Source organism: Schistocerca gregaria, chromosome 2 (genome assembly GCF_023897955.1).
Source record: "Schistocerca gregaria isolate iqSchGreg1 chromosome 2, iqSchGreg1.2, whole genome shotgun sequence".
Lineage (NCBI taxonomy): Eukaryota > Metazoa > Arthropoda > Insecta > Orthoptera > Acrididae > Schistocerca > Schistocerca gregaria.
In genome coordinates this window covers 689,954,320-689,973,379 of record NC_064921.1, presented here as the reverse complement: position 1 = coordinate 689,973,379, position 19,060 = coordinate 689,954,320, and the positions used below count along the sequence as shown (strand labels likewise).

Below are 19,060 nucleotides of genomic sequence, written 5' to 3'. Positions count from 1 at the left end.
GTGTAATCCTGGTATTCTACAATGTGTTTTGAGTTAGTAAAGTTAAGTATTACCATAATTTTTAGAGTACTGGAAATACTGGCAAGTGAAATGAAGGTGAAAATCAACTAAAGCTATGTATAGCTTTTAAATGAATCAAGGAAAACAGTGAAAATAATTATGCCATTCATACGGAAACTTATTTAGATTGCTTGGATAGTGAAAGTGCCATATTGTATAAAATTAATAAAGTTTTATCAGAAGACATTTTCCTTAATGTTACTTGACCATGTAACTTCTACAGATTAACCTGATGACCCCAAAGTGGATAAGAAATCCATTCATATATTTTTTTGAAACTAGAGTAAATTCAGTATCAAGTTTAGAGTTGGCCAGGGTCTGGAGGATGGTAATTCAGTAAATGAAAAGTGACCATAAGATTACAATAGATGTTTGTAGGTGTTGCTTGAAATGTCTGTCTAGGAAATCTATTGCATCTGCATTTGATCATTATTTTCAATCCATAAACTTCCTTACATTATTAAACTGTGTCCATTAAGTTTGGTGTTCAGTGTTTTCAATCTCATCTCATTTTTGTAACAGCTACAATTTGGAAACTGAATCTGATTTTGTGTAACTGCTTTTAATAACACTCTCAATAAAATTTTCTTTAGTCTTTATCCACATGTATGTCATGCATTACTGTTACTTTTTAAAATTAAGTGGAGGATGGATATCATTTCTTGGTACAGTATACTTTAATCTTGTGTTCTCTATCTGCACAGGGTTTGACAGTGCCATGAAACTGTTGCAGTCAATATAGATGTATCTATACTATCTGATGGTTGCTCGGCTGCAAGCTAGGAAGTTGAACTCTGGAAATAGGGAATGAATCTTGACTTGCGAGGCAATCTACAGGGGAGCAGTGAGTCCAAACATTGTGTAGAGAAGAGCATGGAGAGAAACACAAAACACAACCAGTGGGAGTAATTGAACAACAAAACACATCACAACAGAGCATGGTGCAAGGAGTAGGTCAGATCTGAGATAGTTGAAATCAGCATAAGAACGATGAGCCTGGCCTATTGCACCATCAGGTAAACACCTGAATCAGTGGTTCTGCCCATATATGATACTTTGTGCACACAATCTGTAGCAATTTGCCACATTAGTCTGCTCAGAAACCCATGCCTGCTCATCTGTTTCCATATTCATGCCTACTGCTGGTCCCTCCCCCCATGAAAAAGCCACACAGGGCTGAAAATGGTCATGTTTGTGCCACAACTTCCTAAACAAAACCAGAGAGTGTGTGAGATTCCCCAGTAGTGGAGCTACACCACAGTAGGCAACATCAGTACAGCTGAGGCCTCTGGAGCAGTGTAAGAGTACAGATATTGGCATATTGGCTGGGCTGCTTGTAATAATGATGCAACAGCTTCCTCATTTAATGGTTTACCTGGTATGAAAGAAGCCAGACAGGGAGCAGAGTACAAACACTACTTCAGGAACTGAAATGCCCATTCACAATCCACAGACAATACAAATTTGATGCACTTTCGTTGAAGTCAGTTAAGAGGATAGCAGATGTGTGCAGCTTGGAGAATGAACTTAGCACAATAAAAAACCTTAAAAAAGACTTGAACTCCTTCAGGTTCCGGGTCATTGACAGGTTGAAGATAGCTCTGATATGCTCATCTGTAGGTATGAGGCCATCTTTACTAAGAAAAACCTTCGGAAAAAAAACTGCATTTTTTTTTTCAATTTGCAACAAAAGCCATTGTCCAGAATGCATTGAAAGACTGCCTTCACATTTCATAAATGCTCCTCTTGTGTGGAGCATGTGACCCAGATGAGGTCAAGGTAACAGGTGCAACAGGCAATGTCCTGAATCCACTGCTCCAAATACCATCAGCAAATTCCTGGTGCAGATGAAATTCCAAAAAGCAGGCAGTTAAACAGATGAAGCCCAGCTGGGGAATTCAGCAGAAAGAAACTTCAGAAACAAGCATCCAGTAGCAACAACAGGCATACAGTATGTGATGCAAGTTGATGCTTGAAAAATATTAGCCTTCTAACAATTTCACCAACATCTCCTCTGGCTGTTGAATTGATTAGATGTTCACAATACAGTGCACACTGACCATCAGTTTAAAATCACTGCGAAAGTGTGTCCCACAATGTAGCTTCTGAATCACCAGCAAAGGAGTGGCTCATTGACTTGACAAAATTGGAGAAATGCCACCGAGAACCTGCCAACACTGCAACTCAGCCTTGACCTTATTGTGGATGGACTTAATGGATCGTGTGCATTAACATCTTGTACCTGACCCCAAGGTATTCACAAACAGCCAGTCATACAATCATAGTAAAGAGTCCATAACTTGAAAGTGGACCGACTGAGGTAGTAAATGTACTTTGTACACCATCTGGAAGCCAAAACTTGAAAAGGCTACTAACCCAAAAATGTTTTGTGCCACTGATGAATTAACCCTCACAATACAAGGAGCTGCTCCACATTCTTACAATATGCTTAGACAGAGGACTGCCCCCTTAATGGAATACACTGTTTACTTTAAGGCACAACTTGATATAGTGGCCATTGCAAACATAAGACAGCCCAATAGCCTGTACCTGTGTAAGTTCATGAGGCTGACTATTGCTTCCATATCTACCTGAAACTCAATCAGTTGCTCATCCATGACCAGAGTTTCGGCAGAATACACTGGGATGATGCTTGTGGAGCATTGGAGACAGCCCCTGTATCCAGGGAAAACAATTGGGCCTTTGACAGTCATCCTGCAGCTCACTGACTGTCACAGAATGATGCCAGCTGGCCTACTTTTTGACATACACTATGTATCACATGGCAATTGAGGTAGGACTCCTAACCTGCCTATTGAGCAGAAACAGCCGCAGAATGAGGCTGACACCAAGAGCCTGAAATGTGTCATGAGTGGGGATTTACATCTACATGTACACAGATACTCTGTAAATCATACTTAAGTGCCTGGCAGTGGGTTCATTGCACCATCATCACAATAATTCTCCATTATTCCAATCTCAAACAGTACATGAAAAAAATGAACACCTATACCTTTCTGTGTGAGCTTTGATTTCTCTTATTTTATCATGATGATCATTTCTTCCTATGTAAGTCAGCGCCAACAAAATATTTTCGTATTTGAAGGAGAAAGTTGGTGATAGTTATTTCATGAGAAATCCTGCTGCAACAAAAAAATGCCTTTGTTTTGTCCATGCCAAATCCTGTACCATGTTCATGACTTGCTCTTTCCTATTTCTCAATAACACAAAACATGCTGGTCTTCTTTGGATCTGCTCAATATACTCCATTAATCCTATCTGGTAAGCATCCCATACCATGCAGCAGTACTCCAAAAGTGGACAGACAAGCCTAGTGTAGGCAGTTTCTTTAGTAGATCTGTTGCATCTTCTAAGTGTTCTGCCAATAAAACACAGTCTTTGGTTCACCTTCCCCATTTTCTTTCCAATTTATGATGTTTATAATTGTAATTCCTTGGTATTTAGTTAAACTTATGGCCTTTAGATTTAACTGATGTATTGTGTAACTGAAGCACTCATGTGGTCACACTTTTCATCATTTAGGGTCAATTGCTAATTTTTGCACCACACAGATATCTTTTCTAAATCATTTTGCAGTTTGTTTTGATCTTCTGATGACTAGATGATAAATAGCAGTGTCATCTGCAAACAACCTAAGATGGCTGCTCAGATTTTCCCCTAAACATTTATGCAGAACAATGCTACCCTGGGGAATACGAGAAATCACTTCTGTTTTACAAAATGACTTTCTGTCAATTACTATGCACTGGGACCTCTCTGACAGGAAATAATGAATAAAGTCACGTAAGTGGGATGTTACTCCATAAGCACACAATTTGACAACAATCTGCTTGTGAGGCACAATGTCAAAAGCATTCTGGAAATCTAGAACTTGAAGTGCTTCTAGAATTTACACTTAAATTCTGGAACTGCTTGACATTCTGCCACCTTGAACATGCGATATTTTGAAGATGAGTGTGAGAGAAAGCCTATTTACTGTGCAACACATGTCTGTGTATTCAGGATTGACGTTTATCATGGGAAGACAGGAGCTGCATCAGACAAGCAGTACTGACAAGTATTTGCCACAAGCACCACAGAAGCCATGATGAAACGCACAAAGAATAATTAAGTAGTAGTCTTCGATGTGTTAGTGAACATGATTACTGTAGAAAAAGAAGAATGAACAATTGACCATAGACTTTTAACTTACTTCATGTCTTAGCTCTGAACGAAGCAATATGCATGTGACATCTATAAATTATTTGGTTGTTAAAACCACACAATTGTGATTATATTCAATTGTATCTAAAGGTTATCAGTGTAGCTGACTTGCAAGAGTTTGAATGTTTATGTTAAACTTGTGGAAATGAAAATAGAACTGAACCCAAAATATTATGTGAGTATCAAATTATTTCAAGTGAGAGAGTGTCTTCTTTAATTCCTCTAACCAGCATTATTTCTTTGGAGAAGAAGTTGTGGAGATTGCCGTAGCCGCATATGCAGAGAAGAAGATCAGCTAAACGTTTCAAGTAAATCTACTGTAGTAAGAGAGTTTGCAATCCAATTTTGCACCACTTCTCTTGTCACCAAAACCATTAGAAACTACATAATCAATTTGCAATCCCTTCAACAGCATTCAACACTTCATTATGTTTCACAAGAATGACATTTTCTTAATCCATGTTGACAGTGTGCCAGTAGACTATTCTCTTCACTGTAATTCATAATGTTCAAACACAATATACATTCCAGAATCCTTCTGCAAATTGACGTTAACGATATGGGCCTGTAATTTAGTGGATTACTCATGCTACCTTTCTTGAATTTTGTTGTGACAATTACCAAAGTCATCATCACACAGCAGCTGAGCAGAAGGCAAGGTCACCTGGCCAAGCCCATGGGCCAATGGGGGCTGTTTACCATGTGTATATAACTTCACTACCTGTCATTTGTCAGAAAGTGTACTTGTTACCACAGCTGTAAGTTCATATGATTCGGCAGTCTGGGCAACATTGGCTGAGAGGCGTCGAATGGGACCAATACCTTAGTTTAGACCTGGGGATCAAGTGCTAATTAGACACTCATGTCTCTGATTAATACAATGTAGCGCACTGGGGATTCTCAAACCAACTTAATTGTGAGATACCTTGTAAGTCAGTAATCCAGGTCACATGTGACTGCTGGGGGCACTTGTAGTGCTGGTTAAATTGTAATGATATCACCACCACTAACGTATGATGTCCAAAACACTGTGGGAGCAACTGACAGTTGCTCAAAATTAAGTTAGGCTGGGTGAAGGGCCTCAAATTTTGTGTGATTTTGTACAACTCTGCATGGCTGGACAATAAAAAGGTGGACTTATCAGCTAGTTTGACAATATGTCTTACAGATCATTCTCTTAGTTTTCCACAGACTTGTCAAAGCTGACGAATGGTGTAGCGGATGGCGAAGAGTGAGACTTCTTTACAGACACCTAGCCCACTGCCTGCATGGGGGGTGAGAGTGGTCTATTTCAAATTTTCAAATTGTGTTAGAGCAGATCTTGTGTCTGCTCCTGCTGCAGCTTTTGTTGCTACATCTAGAGGTGCAACTGCTCATGCCAACATTGCAATAATGTGGGCCCATGGTGGCCAAAAATTAACTCAATGGGGAGAGGAAAAAGAACTACAAGGAGACCATTGACAGTGGAATATTTCTTCTGTACTTAAGGAAAATATTGATGGTTGACTGGAATTATAGTTGCTGAACAAACTACCAACCATTCAAAAATCCATAGCAGAATTGTACAAAAGAGATCTGAGCTCGGTTGCTCCTGTGAAGCAGTAACCTGTACTAATCCCTGTTGTTGTTGTGGTCTTCATTCCAGAGACGGTTTGATGCAGCTCCCCACGCTACTCTATCCTGTGCAAGCTTCTTCGTCTACCAGTACCTACTGCAACCTACATCCTTCTGAATCTGCTTGGTATATTCATCTCTTGGTCTCCCTCTACGATTTTTACCCTCCATGCTACTCTCCAATACTAAATTTGTGATCCCTTGATGTCTCAGACCATGTCCTACCATCTGATCCCTTCTTCTAGTCAAGTTGTGCCACAAATTTCTCTTCCTCCCAGTTCTATTCAGTACCTCCTCATTACATGATCTACCCATCTAATCTTCAGCATTCTTCTATAGCACCAAATTTCAAAACCTTCTGTTCTCTTCTTGTCTAAACTATTTATCGTACATGTTTCACTTCCATATGTGGCTATACTCCATACAAATGACTTTGACTTCCTGGCACTTAAATCTATACTCAATGTTAACAAATTTCTCTTCTTCGGAAAAGCTTTCTCTTCCATTGGCAGTCTACGTTTTATACCCTCTCTACTTCAACCATCATCAGTTGTTCTCTCCCCAAATAGGTAAACTCTTCTACTACTTTGAGTGCCTCATTTCCTAATCTAATTTCCATAGCATCACCCGATTTAATTTGACTACATTCTATTACCCTCATTTTCCTTTTGTTGATGTTCATCTTATATCATCCTTTCAAGATGCTGTCCATTCCATTCAACTGCTCTTCCAGGTCCTTTGCTGTCTCTGACAGGATTACAATTTCATCAGCAAACCCCAAAGTTTTTATTTCTTCTCCATGAATTTTAATTCCGTCTCTGAATTTTACTTTTGTTTCCTTTACTGAATAACACTGGAGATAGGCTACAACCCTGTCTCACTCCCTTCCCAACCACTGCTTCCCTTTCATCCCCCTCAACTCTTATAACTGCCATCTGGTTACTGTACAAATTGTAAATAGCCTTTTGCTCCCTGTATTTTACCCCTTCCACCTTCAGAAATTGAAAGAGAGTATCCCAGTCAACTTTTTCAAAAGCTTTCTTTAAGTCTACAAATGCTAGAAACATAGGTTTGCCTTTTCTTAATCTGTCTTCTAAGATAAGTCATAGGGTCAGTATTGCCTTCCATGTTCCAACATTTCTACGGAATCAAAATGGCTCTGAGCACTATGGGACGTAACTTCTAAGGTCATCAGTTCTCTAGAACTTAGAACTGCTTAAACCTAACTAACCTAAGGACATCACACATATCCATGCCTGAGGCAGGATTCAAACCTACGAACGTAGCGGTCGAGCGATTCCAGACTGTAGCACCTAGAACCGCTCGGCTATTCCGGCTGGCTCTACGGAATCCAAAGTGATCTCCGCAAGGTCAGCTTCTATCAGTTTTTCCATTCGTCTGTACAGAATTCATGTTAATATTTTGTGGCCGTAACTTATTAAACTTATAGTTCAGTAATTTTCACATCTGTCAACACTGGCTTTTTTTGGGATTGGAATTATTATATTTCACCTGTCTCATACATCTTGCTCACCAGATGGTAGAGTTTTGTCAGGGCTGGCTCTCCCAAGACTATCAGTAGTTCTAATGGAATGTTGTCTACTCCTGGGGCCTCATTTCAACGTAGGTCTTTCAGTGCTCTGTCAAACTCTTCACGCACTATCATATCTCCCATTTCATCTTCATCTACATCCTCTTCCATTTCCATAATATTGTCCTCAAGTACATCACCCTTGTATAAACCCTCTATATACTCGTTCCACCTTCTGGCTTTCCGTTCTTTGCTTACAACTGGGTTTCGATCTGAGCTCTTGATATTCATGCAAGTGTTTCTTTTTTCTCCAAAGGTCTCTTTAATTTTCCTGTAGGCAGTATCTATCTTAACCCTAGTGGTATATGCCTCTACATCCTTACATTTGTCCTTTAGCCATCCCTGCTTAGCCATTTTGTACTTCTTGTCAATCTCATTTTTGAGACATTTGTATTCCTTTTTGCCTGCTTCATTTACTGCATTTTTATATTTTCTCCTTTCATTAATTAAATTCAATATTTCTTCTGTTACCCATGGATTCCTACTAGCTATTGTCTTTTAAGCCACTTGTCCTCTGCTGCCTTCACTATTTCATCTCTAAAAATCTACCCATTCTTTTTCTACTGTATTTCTTTCCCCCATTCTTGTCAATTGTTCCCTAATGCTTTCTCTAAGACACTCTACAACCTCTGTTCTTCCAATTTATCCTGGTCTTATATCCTTAAATTCCCACCTTTTTGCAGTCTCTTCAGTTTTAATCTACAATTCATAACCAAAAGATTGCGATCAGAGTCCACATCTGCCCCTGGAAATGTGTTACAATTTAAAACCTGGTTCCTATATCTCAGCTTTACCATTATATAATATATCTGAAATCTTTCAGTGTTTCCAGGCCTCTTCCACATATACAGCCTTCTTTCATGATTCTTAAACCAAGTGTTAGGTAAGATTAAGTGCATAATTCTACCAGGTGGCTTCCTCTTTCATTCCTTACCCCCATTCCATATTCACCTACTAATTTTCCTTCACTTCCTTTTCCTGCTATCGAATTCCAGTCACCCATGACTATTAAATTTTTGTCTCCCTTCACTATATGAATAATTTTTTGCACCTCCTCATTCATTTCATCAATGTCATCTGCGGAGCTAGTTGGCATATAAACTTGTACTACTGTGGTAGGTGTGGGCTTCATGTCTATCTTGGCTACACTAATGCGTTCACTATATTGTTCAAAGTAGCTTACCTGCACTCCTTTTTTTTATTCATTATTAATCCTACTCCTGCATTACCCCTATTTGATTTTGTATTTATAAACCTGCATTCACCTGACCAGAAGTCTTGTTCCTCCTGCGAACGAAGTTCACTAATTCTCACTATATCTAACTTTAACCTATCCATTTCCCTTTTTAAATTCTCTAACCTACCTGGCGATTAAGGGATCTGACACTACACGCCTCAATATGTAGAATGCCAGTTTTTTTCCTCCTGATAACAACATCCCCCTGAGTAGACCCTGCCCGGAGATCCGAATGGGGGACTCTTTTTACCTCCAGAGTATTTTACCCAAGAGGACACCATCATCATTAAACCATACAGTAAATGTGCATACCCTGAGGAAAAATTACGGCCGTAGTTTCCCCTTGCTTTCAGCCGTTCGCATTACCAGCACAGCAAGGCCGTTTTGGTTAATGTTACAAGGCCAGATGAGTCAATCATCCAGACTGTTGCCTCTGAAACTACTGAAAAGACTGCTGCCCCTCTTCAGGAATCACACATTTGTCTGGCCTCTCAACAGATACCCCTCTGTCGCAAGCCTCCCCACCAATGGCAAGCTCCATGCTTCATGGGGGGGGGGGGGGGGGAGTAATCCATATAGCAGGAAATTTGAAAAGACAAAAACTGTAAAAGATAATTACTTAAGTCTGTGGTTCCAAGAAGCAAATTAAAATTAATTGTAGACCTCTAGGGCAGCTATAAGGCTTTTAGTTTTAGTTACTGGTCTTTCTGTGGAACTCCTGTTTTTCATTACATTCCCTGAATTAGTTTCTATTAATGTTGTAGTACTGTGAAATCATTGTGTATGGGAACTAGTGAGAGAAATGTATTTAAAATCAGATGCAAAATTTCCAGAACTTGCTCATTACTGCTGTGGCCCAATTGTTTCCCAATATATTAACAATGCAGTTATTGCTCCAAGATTACAATGATGATGATAAATTAAATATGAATTCCAGCTATGAAAAATTGTTGCCTCTAATATGAAAATCATTATATAGTTTGTCTTACTTACTCATTCCTTCCAGTCGCTTAATGTTCATCGAAGACCTCAGGTAAATTTTTCTCACAAACCAAAGGATAAAGCCCATAACAATAATAGGGATGAGATACACCCAGTTGACAGCCACTGCTATGACCAGTGATCCGAGCACACTCATAATGATCTAGAATTTACATGAGAAATGAATATCATGTGACATAATTACAAACAGTAAAATGGAACAAAGAGACAATCATACAGCAGCTCAAGTAGTCAAATAAGTAAAAAGAGTTATTTCAGTTACATGTAAAGAATGGGTGGATGATCAGAGAAGCTCTCAATTATCAGTCTCTCTCTTACAAAGTTTCACAAAAATATTAAGAGCATGCAAAATATCTTTCTAAAATGTCTGTGTCATGACAACACTTTTGTGTAGGTTAACTGGATGGATTATCATTCACACTTAAGGTAATCCTTATTGTAGTACTACTGGAACAAAAAAGGAAATAAAACTTGCATGTGTGCATTATTTTCAGTTTTTAACATATTACTCAACAGTGTTAAAGATTTAACTGGTAAGATATTTGTTACTGGAATTGGTGACCTGCAAATAAACTAATGTTTATTTCTATACCATACAAACCACTGTCACTTGGATTATAGCAGATACACATTATTGTATTACACATGGAGCAGTCTTTCCATTGCATTCAAAGGTAGAGAACAGGAAGAATGATTTCATTTGCCTGTGCATGATTGAGCTAATCTTATCTTTGTGGTCTCTTCAAGAACTGTACTATGTGGATGGAAACATTATATTGTCAGCTATCTTATAACTTTTTTCATTACTGAAAGAGAATTTTATCTTTGTTATGTAAATTTTGCTTGCTGCAAATGATTGCCACACAAACAAAACTAGTCAAAATCTTGTATTTATATGTACTTCTTTAAAAAAGTGTGTACACTTTTTTTGATACTTTTGCTTGTATTTAAAACTACATTACCTTCCTCTAGGCAGTAGGTTTATTTAACTAACCATTCAGAATATTACTTCACTTAGAAGTCCAATTCTTCAACAACACATATTTTATTCAGCACCAGTTACTTATTTACAATCAAATCACAGAAAAGAATAATTCCTGACTCATCTGGAAATACACAAAACAAAAGTGTTGTGACTCGCCGATCATTCAAAGTGCCACCGCGCAATTACGTGTGTCCTCTACATGCGGCGCTGTCTGCCAGCCATGCAGCAGCTGTGCCACCTAAGCGGCCAGCCGAACAGCGGCCGCTAGACTGGGACTCAGTGCTCATTCAAATGTTAATGTGTGCACATGTCTTGCTTGTCAACTTACTCTGTGACTTATATGTGTTGTGTCGTTCTGAAATATATGTGTTCAACTTGACATTATAACAATTGGCGACGAGGATGGGATTTTTCCTTTTCACTGTTGACCCACAGGTTTCCATGGCTACTGTTGAGCAACTACTGCAAAGTCTCCTTGAACAGCAAACGCTTCTAACAGTGGTGATTCGCGATTTCGTCGTGGCGTCAAATGCGGGGCGTTTCTCGTCGTTGGCTATACCTCCTTTTCCTCCTTATGACGAGACGGCAGAAGACTGGTATGATTATGAAAAACGCCTTCGACAGCACTGCTTGGCAATTCATGTCATGGACAAACAACCATGTAAGTCACTGTTCCTTTTCTGGATTTCACCTCAAATGTATCGGTTGTTGTCCTCAATTGGCTCCTTTGAAGGATCCTGCGTCTTTGTCCTTTGCTGAAATGTGCTCACTTCTGTCTGTCTATTTTCAAAAGCAAACGCATGTGGTAGCCTCTCGTGTTGCCTTTTATCGTTGTCAAAAACAGCCGCATCAATCCTATTGCGCTTGGGCTGCTGAACTTCACGGCCTCAGTCAAAAGTGTCAATTTGTTACTGACGTTCACAAAGAATCCTATGGCAATTCCATGGTACGGGATGCTATTATCCAGTCGGCGTCTGACAAAGTTCGGCAACATGCCCTTCAGTTGGCAAATCCGACTCTAGATAAAGTTCTCTCCACTGCGCAGCCTTTTGAAATTTCTCGCGCCGCAGGGGTGCAGATAGAGGCGTGGGGTGATATCGGGGAAATACAACCTCTGTGCGCTGTTGACGACGCGTGGGGCACGTCCCGCTGGCCGACGTGGCCACATTGCACTCCCACACGCAGCCTCGGCCTAACCGTCAACAACATATGGTTTCAGTTGTCACTGTGTATCATGTGACTTGATTTGTGACTACCCTTAAAAAGGCATGTGTTTCTTTGTGTGATATTTATTTCATGTTGTACACATACTTAGAATGGCCATTGCATTTAATTTTTAAAAATTTACAGCATTGTTTCTTTTTAGTTCCCATTGTGGTTTGGATGAGTTTTTTCTGTAGTCTGAAAGCTTCTAATAAATTAATTTTCTTAGCCCCCAGAAAAATATACAATGACTGAAACAAATATGCAAAATGTAAATAAATAGAAATAGTAATAAATGAGACAGTTCATTTGTCTCAGTGTGCTATCTATATGTTTTCTATGCAGCATGTTTTTGTTTGTTTGTAGACTAAGGAATTTTTATGCTTCTGGTAGTGTTCAGTTTTTTATCCATATAACTTACATTAATCTATATTAGCATAAATACTCTGCAAACTTGTATGATGTGCATGGTATTCATCATTGCACCAGTTATTAAGACTTCCAGTTCCACTCACATACAGAATGCAGGAAGGATGCATGATCTCTATGAGAGTGATACGTAGAGAGTTGTAGTATATTCTTAGATTCATCATTTAAAGTTGGTTCTTGAAACTTCATAAGTATTCTTTCACAGGATAGTTTGATTATATTTTCAAGGATCTGCCGGTTCAGTTTCTTTGACATCTCCTATTGGTCAAACAAACCTGTGACCATTCCTGCTGCCCTTCCTTGTACACAATCAATGTCTTGTTAGTCCTATTTGGTATGGGTCCCACATACCTTAGCAATATTCTAGGATGGTTCACTTCAGTATGTTGTAAGTAATCTTCTTTGAGGATTGCCCCAGTGTTCCAATAAACAGATGTCAGCCATTTGTTTTACCTACAAACATATCCTTTGTGGTCACTCCATTTCATATCATTACAAACTGTTACACCAAGCAATTTGTATGAGTTGACTGATTCCAGTAGTAACTCACTGGCGTTACTGTCATAGGATATTATGTTTCTTTGTTTTGTATAGTGAACAATTTTACAGTTCTGAGTATTGAAATCAATTTGCTAACCTTTGCATCACTTTGAAATCTTATAAAGAGTAGACTGTTTATTTGTGCAGCTCTTTCCATATAGTAGACCATTCTAAATAACTGCATACCCGCAAAAAGTCTGTGGTTACTGTTAATATTGTATGCAAGGCCATGGACATACAGTATGAAGAGAAAGGGTCTCAACACATTTCTCTGGACTCACCGGAAGTTAGTTCTACAACTGCTTATGACTCCCCATCCAAGACAACATACTGCGTGCTCCCTACCAAGAAATCCTCAATCGAGTCACAAATTTCACTTGATACCCCATACATCCAAGATGACATGCTGCATACTCCCTACCAAGAAGTCCTCAACTCAGTCACAAATTTCACTTGATACCCCACATGATTGTACTTTCAACAATAAGTGTAGTTTCATACAGAGTTAACTGATCTTTGTAAATCAGGAAATACTGAATATGACCAACATCTTCAATCCGTGGCTTTCAGGTGTCATGTGAGAAAAGTGCAAGTTGGGTTTAACGAGATTGACAGTTTCAGAATCCATACTGGTTGACATAGAGATGGCCATTCTGTTAAAGATACCACACCATGTTCGAGCTCAGTAAATGCTCCCAGGTTCTACAACAGATTGATGTAAAGGATGTAAGGTTTTGTGGATCACTTCTGTTACCCTTCTCAGTAATGGATATGACCTTTGCTTTCACCCTACTATTGAGCTTGGTTTATAATGTGATGGATTAACAGTATATTTTGGTTAAAAGAGGGGATAACTCCGTCACAGTCAGTTGGATGAGTGGTGGCAGAGCCCATACTTCCTGTATAGGAGACAGGACCCACAGGAGAGGATTTGTTGTTGTTGTTGTTGTGGTCTTCAGTCCAAAGGCTGGTTTGATGCAACTCCCCATGCTACTCTATCTATCTCCAAATAACTACTGAAACCTATGTCCTTCTGAATCTGATTATTGTATTCATCTCTTGGTCTCTCTATGACTTTCACTCCCCACACTGTCCTCCAGTACTAAATTGGTGATCCCTAGATGTCCCAGAATGTGTCCTATTAACCAATCCCTTCTTTTTATCAGGTTGTGGCGCAATTTCTTTTCTCATCAGTTCTATTCAGTACCTCCCCATTAGTTACGTGAGCTACTTAATCAATCTTCAGCATTCTTCTGCAGCACCATGTTACAAAAGCTTTACTCTCTTCTGTCTAAGCAATTTATCATCCACATTTCACTTCCATACATGGCTACACCCAAGATAAGTGCCTTCAGAAAAGGCTTCGTAATCAGAGTTGTGCACAGAAGCCTGGCCCTCGGGCGGTGGCAGCACTGATCTACAAGAGTCTCAGGATGAAGCGAGCCCTTGGCGTCACCACACGGGTCGAGCAGTGCTGTAAATAATCACTGCTGTGCTACAGGCTTAGAGTCATGCAGAGAGGCACAGCCCACAGTACACAGCAACACTTCAGGGACTAGCCAGTGCCATGCACAAGCACTGGCATGCAACAGCTTATGGACTGGTGGCAGCACTGACTGCCATTGTGAGGCATGTGAATGGCAAGTATAGCAGTCCTTGCTCACTCCCAAAACCTGATTTTGTTAACCAGTTTCCCAATACTGCTTTTGATTGCTCATACACACACTCCAAAATCAATTTAGGAAATCCGCTTCTTGCTGTCAGTTTTATACTTTCTTAATCAATATTCGATATCAGGTAACGAGCACAACTGTTTCCGAAATGTGCATGGGCTGTCAAGTTACGACTCGTTTTAAAAAAAATTTGACTAATATAGACAAAGTGCCTTTTTGCACTATGAAGGAGAAGTAGAAATACTATGCTGAGCATGAATCTGTCTGGTTCTAATATTTAATTGAAGAGAAATAGTGATTGTGCTGACCAAATCAGGAACTTGTGCTGACCAAATCAGAAACTGTAACAGCTGATTTCATGATGCCATATTTGACTGGGGTAGCAAATCTGCTTCAGGCCTTGAACATGTAAGCATGACAGTGAAAATGGTTCCCCATCCAGAAGATGTGTTGCATTTAAATGTAGTGGGTGTAGTGCTGCAACATTGCCATTTTTTTCCTAATTCAGAAAATGAGTGTGGAAACTGAACGTGATTTGCAGAGGAAGAAGAGCATGTCAAGAAAAAGGGAAGTGAATGAAAAACTAATCAGTGGTGCATATATAACTGCACAGCCTAAAGGAATCTTAAAAGTACAGTTTGGATTATATGTAAGTCTATATTGGATGCTGATGGGAAAGAAGTTAATTTTGTTTACTGTTCACTGTGCAATGAAATTTACACTCATGTTAAAGTGTCAACTGTCACTTCGTGCATTTCTCACCATCCTTGCTTGTCTAATAAACAAGGATCTTATGTGGATGAGAAATGCCTTCCTAAACCTACTCAGGAAATAATTGTCAACAAATGAATCGCTAGGTGTGCATGAGACCTACGTTTGCAATGAACTATAGGAAGTGAAGGTTTCTGGATCTTGTTGAAACATTGGCTGACCCTGGAACAACTTACAGAAGTGTATCTGCAAAGGCTATTATTATTCATGCCACAAATGTATCACAGCACATGGTAAAAAGTGCTAATAGCCTAAGACATATAATTAACCTGAGGTAATAGCTCATACAATAAAAAGTGAATGCTCACCAATTATGGACATGTGGGCATGTAGTGCAAGAAGAAACCATTATGTGATGTGTACTGTCTCCTACTCCGTTATCTGATGTGTACTGTCTCCTACTCTGTTCCCAGTGAACTCGGGTCTTGTGTTTTGTTTACAACCCAGTTTCCAGGTGAACAAAAAACTGGCTATAACATATGAAGAGAATTGTTGAGAAGATATGTGTCTCCACAACTTTGCTTTGAAAGATAAGCATTTTACAAGTGGTCAAGGTGCCAACATTGCCGCTGCATCACGTGCTTATTCAGGACTGAATTGTTCCTGTCATATGCTAAATAAAGTGTTATGAAACACACAAAGTATATATGTGTCAGTTGTTCACAGGTTCATTGTCTTTGCAAAAGAACTAATCACTTATGAAAAGAAAAGGAGGAAGAGGGGTGGGGGAGGAGGAGGAGGAGGAGGAGGAGGAGGAGGAGGAGGAGATTAGTGTTTAACATCCCATTGACAATGAGGTCATTAGAGATGGAGCAGAAGCTCGGATTAGGGAAGGATGGGGATGGACATCGGCCATGTCCTTTTGGAGGAACCATTCTGGCATTTGCCTGAAGTGATTTAGGGAAATCATGGAGAACCTAAATCAGGATCGCTGGAAAAGGGTTTGAAGTGTCATCATGAAAAGAAAAGTGTCTTTCTTGATGCTCTTGACAGATCGCTGTAGCAGGTCAATGATACTCACTGGAATACATGGTTGATGTTGTTAGAATTGGCAGAAAGCCAATATTCGGCACTGCAAAAATTTCTCAAAGAAGGGATAAATAGCTCAAATTGAACTAGTTTCTCCTCTCACTGCATTTATGGTAATTTTTTACTGTAAATCTTATACATTATCACTTATTTTGTACCTTTTAAAACAGAGGGTTTTTGCAGCTCTTCTAGGAGACATCCAAGGGATTAAATCTAGAGGAATCACCTACAATACACCTTCTGGAAGCTGACACATTTACAGCATTTGAGTCAGGCCACAGTGCTGCAGTGGGCACAGGTACAGGCTGTCAGGCAGCTGCGTTGAACGTGGTGGGTTGGACTGGAGAAGTGCGCAGGCTGGGCAGCGGGCCACTCTGTAATACTCTCTTTTTAGCACTTAATTCTGTATTAGAAGCTAACAAACTGCTCTTCTTCAGAAACACTTTTCTTGCCCTTGCCAGTCTACATTTTATATCCTCTCTTCTTCAGCACTCATCACTCACTTTTCTGCCCAAATAGCAAAACTCATCTACTACATTAAGTGCCTCATTTCCTAATCTGATTCCCTGAGCATCATCTGATTTAATTTGATTACATTCCATTATCCTTAACTTGCTTTTGTCGATGTCGATCTTATACAATCCTTTCAAGACACTTTCCATTATGTTTAACGAGTCTTCCAAGTCTTTGCTGCCTCTGACAGAATTACAGTATCATTGGCTAAAAGTTTTTATTTCGTCTCCCTGAACTTTAATTCCTACTCCAAATTTTTCTTGTTTTCCTTTACAGTTTGCTCATTCTACAGACTGAATAACATCATGGATAGGCTACAACCCAGTCTCACTCCTTTCTCAGCCACTGCTTTCCTTTCATGCCCCTTGACTCTTATAACTGCCATCTGATTTCTGTACAAGTTGTAAATGGCCTTATTCTCCCTTTGTTTTATCCCTGCTACTTCACAATTTCAGAGAGAGCATTCCAGTCTACTCAGAGCTCTGTCAAATTCTTCTTGCTGTATCATATCTCCCATATCATCCTTGTCTGCATGTTCTTCCTTTTGTATAGTATTGCTTTCAACTTCATCTCCTTTGCAGAGACCCTCTATATACTCCTTCCACCTTTCCTTCTTCAGTTAGGACTGGTTTTGCATCTGAGCTCTTGATATTCATACTGCTGCTTTTCTTTTCTCCAAAGGCCTCTATAATTTTCCTGTAAATCATTCCTATCTTTACCCTAGGGAAATATGTTTTTAAATCATTATATTTGCCCTCTAGCCAATCCTACTTATCCAATTTGTGCGTCCTGTCAGTCTCATTTTTTATACATCTGTATTGGTTTTCACCTGCTTTATATGCTGTATTTTTAAATTTTCTCCTTTCACCAGTAAAATTCAATATCTCATGTGTTATTCAGGGATTTCTACTAGGCCTGGCCTTTTTACCTATTTGATCCTCTGCTGCCTTCACTATTTCATCTCTCAAAGCTACCCATTCATCTTCTACTGTATTCTTTTCTTCTTTTCTGATCAGTTATTGCCTAATGCTCCCTCTGGAAACACTGAACAACCTCTGGTTCTTTCAACTTATCCTGATCACATCTCCTTAATTTCTTACCTTTTTGCAATTTCTTCACTTTTAATCTACACTTCATAACCAATAAATTGTGGTCAGAGTCCACATCTGCTACGGGAAATGTCTTACAATTTAAAATCTGATTTCTAAATCTCTGTCTTACCCTTATATAAATATCTGAAATCTTCCAGTCTCTCCACATCTCTTCCACCTGTACAAACTTTCTTTTATGATTCTTAAACAAGGTGTTAGCGATACCAGGTGGCTTCCTCTTTCATTCCTTTCCCCCAGTCCATACTCACCTACCATTTTTCCTTCTCTTCTTTTGTCTACTAATGAATTCCAGTCACCCACAGCTATTACATTTTCATCTCCCTCAACTATCAGAGAAATTTCTTTTATCTCATCATACATTTCTTCAATCTCTTCATCATCTGCGGAGCTTCTGGCATATAAATAAACTTGTGCTACTGTGGTGGGTGTGGGCTTTGTGACTATCTTGCTACATTAATGTGTTCACTATGCTGTTTGTAGTAGCTTACCCATATGCCTGTTCACTATGCTGTTTGTAGTAGCTTACCTATATGCCTATTTTCTTATTCATCATTAAATGTATTCCTGCATTACCCCTATTTGATTTTGTATTTGCAACCTTGTATTCACCTGACCGGAAGTTCTGTTCCACCTGCCACCAAACCTCACTAATTCCCACAGTGCCTAACCATAATCTGTCCATCTCCCTTTTTAAATTTTCTAATCTATCTGCCCAATTAAGGGGTCTAACATTCCATACTCTGATCTATAGAGTGCTGCTTTTGTTTCTCCTGATGATGACATCCTTCTGAGTAGTCCCTGCCTGGAGATCGGAATAGGAGATTATTTTACCTCCAGAATACTTTACCCGAGAGGATGTTGTCATCATTCAATCATACAGTCAGTAGAGCTGCATGCCCTCGGGAAAAATTATGGCTGTCATTTCCCCTTGCTGTCAGCCACCAGGAGAGGACAGTGCTCTGTGTGACGGTTACCATAAGTCATGTATCAGAATACTATCAGGAGAGAATTGTACTGTGATACAGGACCCTCAGTAACCTTCACAACACACTCATTTACAGCATGTTCGAATCACTT

At 39.4% G+C, this 19,060-nt stretch overlaps 1 protein-coding gene across 5 annotated transcripts in view; it reads right to left on the bottom strand.

Moving 5' to 3' along the window:
• LOC126334772 (ATP-binding cassette sub-family C member 4-like) overlaps positions 1–19,060 on the bottom strand; it is a 548,862-nt gene that overhangs the window by 292,292 nt on the left and 237,510 nt on the right. For 3 of the 5 annotated variants that reach the window (XM_049997358.1, XM_049997355.1, XM_049997357.1), the window contains one exon: positions 9,720–9,870. The exons of the other annotated variants lie outside the window; for them this stretch is intronic. In XM_049997358.1, the coding sequence (XP_049853315.1) occupies positions 9,720–9,870 (151 nt within the window). The remainder of the gene's footprint in view (positions 1–9,719; positions 9,871–19,060) is intronic. 5 annotated transcript variants of the gene reach the window in all.